Source organism: Symphalangus syndactylus, chromosome 8 (assembly GCF_028878055.3).
Source record: "Symphalangus syndactylus isolate Jambi chromosome 8, NHGRI_mSymSyn1-v2.1_pri, whole genome shotgun sequence".
In the NCBI taxonomy this organism is placed as follows: Eukaryota; Metazoa; Chordata; class Mammalia; order Primates; family Hylobatidae; genus Symphalangus; species Symphalangus syndactylus.
The window spans coordinates 52,579,913-52,583,082 of record NC_072430.2 but is presented as its reverse complement, the minus strand read 5'-3'; the positions used below and the strand labels follow the sequence as shown (position 1 = coordinate 52,583,082).

Sequence of the window (3,170 nt, the reverse complement as noted above, 5' to 3'; positions counted from 1 at the left end):
TTAACATTTAAAGGTTTTATTGGCCACATTAATCTTCCTCACAAAAGTTTTAAGTTATCTATAAGTTCTTAGAATGTCAAAGAAGAGAAGAAAAACTGACTAAGAGGCGGTGGAAGAAGCAGCAACTTGGCAATAATTCCGCAGCCGACTTCGCATGTTCAGGCATCCTTTTTCTCCAGTAAAATTTTGTGCAACTCGTCTGCATCCTCGCTGGTTTTTACCCGAATCAACATGGTGACTGGCATGGTGGCATTCTTCTCGTCGATTGGTGGATTTGGAACACAGACGATAAGCACGTTATTTTTCCCTGTTCGCGTACATGGCATATTGGGTGGAATCAGAACATTCAGCAATATGTTGCCTAAATTGGTGTCTGCCCGCACCAAAAGCTGTGTCTTCTGATTTGCTGTAGGTTTTAAATGCAGAGTACTTATGCCTTTCTCTTTAAACTCATTGTCTTTCTTGTAAAATAGTTTACACTTTTTGGAGTAAAAAGTATCTTCTTCTTTTACTTCTGTAACTACTACTTTGGGTGGCTCATCATTCTTTTCTTAATCTCCACCTTTGCATTCACCACTGTCACCTTCTGCTTGGCCCTCAAATGGTTTAGTGGCAAATGGGGAAGAGACTGGTTTACTCTGGGTAATATCTTTGCCAAATAAACTGGAGTTTCCAGGGGAGAATGAAAATCCAGTCAGGGGGACAGAGCTTAATGAGCCCAAAACAGAGCTATCAACTTTCTTGCCGAAATTAAATGAGGCACTTGTCGCTCCTAGTGATGATGGGTCCGTTTTCTTTTCAGATGCCACCTCCACCTTCTTGTCAGGTGTATCTTCAGTTTTGTTGCCATGAAACAGAAATGTTGACTCTTGCTGTAATTTTGTTGAGCCAAAAAGGGAAGGAGACTGTGTTTCAGCCGCCGCTTTGTTAGATTCACTTTCAGAATTCCTGCCATTGTTCCCATGTTGCTGTTCAATGTTTGCTAAATATTTCTCATAGTCTTTGAAAATAGGTGTCAGATCACAGAGGGGGTTTGTATTCACGTGCTTCACTATCCAATCCCGCACAGAGCAGTTCAAGGCGGCCAACTGCTTGTGATAGGCATTTCCGACACAAGCTTTACTGGAAGCAAGGCCAGAGGAGGAGGGCTGCTGACAGTCCCCATTAGTTTTGGGATTTGAAACTTTTTTATCGACCAAGGCGGTAGGGCCATTTGCAGCAAGAGAACCAAAGGCTACCTTGGGCTCTGCCACTGCCTTTGCACCGGTGAAGGGAGGGGCACTGGTTATGTTGTTTCCATTCGACAGTCCTTCCAAAGGCTTCCCCTCCAGCGCCACTACCAAATCCAGGAAACCGTCCTCCTCCAGAAGGTACCACCAAACCTTTAAAATCTTTAAAGTCTCCTCCACTGTCAGATTCGAATCCCAACATTTCTGCGCTTTGCTTTCTATTTTATTTATTTATTTTTTTTTGAGAAGGAGTCTCGCTCTTTCACCCAGGCTGGAGTGCAGTGGCGCGATCTCGGCTCACTGCAGGCTCCGCCCCCCGGGGTTCACGCCATTCTCCTACCTCAGCCTCCCGAGTAGCTGGGACTACAGGCGCCCGCTACCTCGCCCGGCTAATTTTTTGTATTTTTAGTAGAGACGGGGCTTCACCGTGTTAGCCAGGATGGTCTCGATCTCCTGACCTCGTGATCCGCCCGCCTCGGCCTCCCAAAGTGCTGGGATTACAGGCGTGAGCCACCGCGCCCGGCCTGCTTTCTTTATGGCTATATTCTTCAAGACTTCCTCACTGGCCACGGAGAATGTTCCCATCTCTTCAGCTTCATCTTCTTGATCCCAATTCCTGTCAGTTCCTTCTCGGCATTTCTTTTGGCCATGTTTTCGAACTTCCTCAGCGGCCGCCGCTGCACTTGCTGGGTCTTGGGTGCGGCGAAACCCGGGGCGCAGCGGCGCAGGGGTCTGGAGCAGCTGGTGGTCGCCGGGCTGAGCGCGCTGGGCCGCTTCCGGTGCTGCGCTGCGGGCCTCAGAGGACTTGGTGCTCGACAAGCCCAGAGACTCAAATACCATGTCCCCAACGGGGGCTCCTCACGCTGTGTTCGGCAGGGAGGCGAGAGCGCCGGTTCAGCAGGAGACCGCTGGGGGAACCGCGCTCAACACGCTCTGGGCGGCCATTTTGTAAGTCGACAAAAGTTATTTTTCTTTAAGCATTTTTTACATACATGCATTTTCTTCTCCTTTTTTTTTTTTTTCCTGAGACAAAGTCTCACTCTGTTGCCTAGGCTGGAGTGCAATGGCATGATCCTGGCTCACTGCAACTTCTGCCTCCCAGGCCCAAGCGATTCTCCTGTCTCAGCTGCCCGAGAAGCTGGGACTACAGACGCATGCCATGGTACCTGGCTAATTTTTGTATTTTTAGTAGAAACCGGGTTTCACTATCAAACCAGGCTGGTCTCGAACTCCTGACCTCAGGTGATCTACCTGCCTCCGCCTCCCAAAGTGCTGGGATTACAGTAGTGTGCCACTGCACCTGGCCGTATTTTCTTCTTTTTAAAACACAATAGGTATTTGTTTTGAAAGTGTCCTGGACTTCATGCATCGTGGCATTTAGCACCCAGTCCCACCCAGCGGTACACAGGGACCTCAATGCAGATGAGCAAGAGACATGAATAGGTAATCAGCCACAAAAGGAGGAACACAAATGGCCAATGGGAAGAGGGGTTAGTTCTCTCTACTAATTGAAGTATAAACTAGAACATATAATGGGCCGGGTGTAGTGGCTCATGCTTGTAATCCCAGCACTTTGGGAGGCCGAGGTGGGAGGATCACCTGAGGCCAGGAGTTCGAGACCAGCCTGGCCAACATGGTGAAATCCCATCTCTACTAAAAATACAAAATAATTAGCCAGGCATGGTGGCAGGCGCCTGTAATTTCAGCTACTCCTGAGGCTGAGGCAGGAGAATCTCTTGAACCCAGGAGGTGGAGGTTGCAGTGAGCTGAGATCGCGCCATTGGACTCCAGCCTGGGCAACAAGAGCGAAACTCCGTCTCAAAAAAAAAAGAGAACATATGATTCCATTTTTTTACCTATAGAATTGGCAAAGATGTGAAGAAATGATAATGGCTTGGCAAGTGGGTGGGAATGTGAGCATCCTCATACACAGAAGGCAGG

General features: G+C 48.4%; 1 protein-coding gene across 1 annotated transcript; it reads right to left on the bottom strand.

Moving 5' to 3' along the window:
- On the bottom strand, positions 1 to 2,179 carry LOC129487770 (nuclear pore complex protein Nup50-like). Its single transcript, XM_063645380.1, is given in 3 exon segments — positions 1 to 1,325; positions 1,327 to 1,438; positions 1,744 to 2,179. Coding segments are annotated over 3 exon segments (1,605 nt in total). The 5' UTR covers positions 2,070 to 2,179; the 3' UTR covers positions 1 to 158.
- Between the last annotated feature and the right edge of the window lie 991 nt (positions 2,180 to 3,170).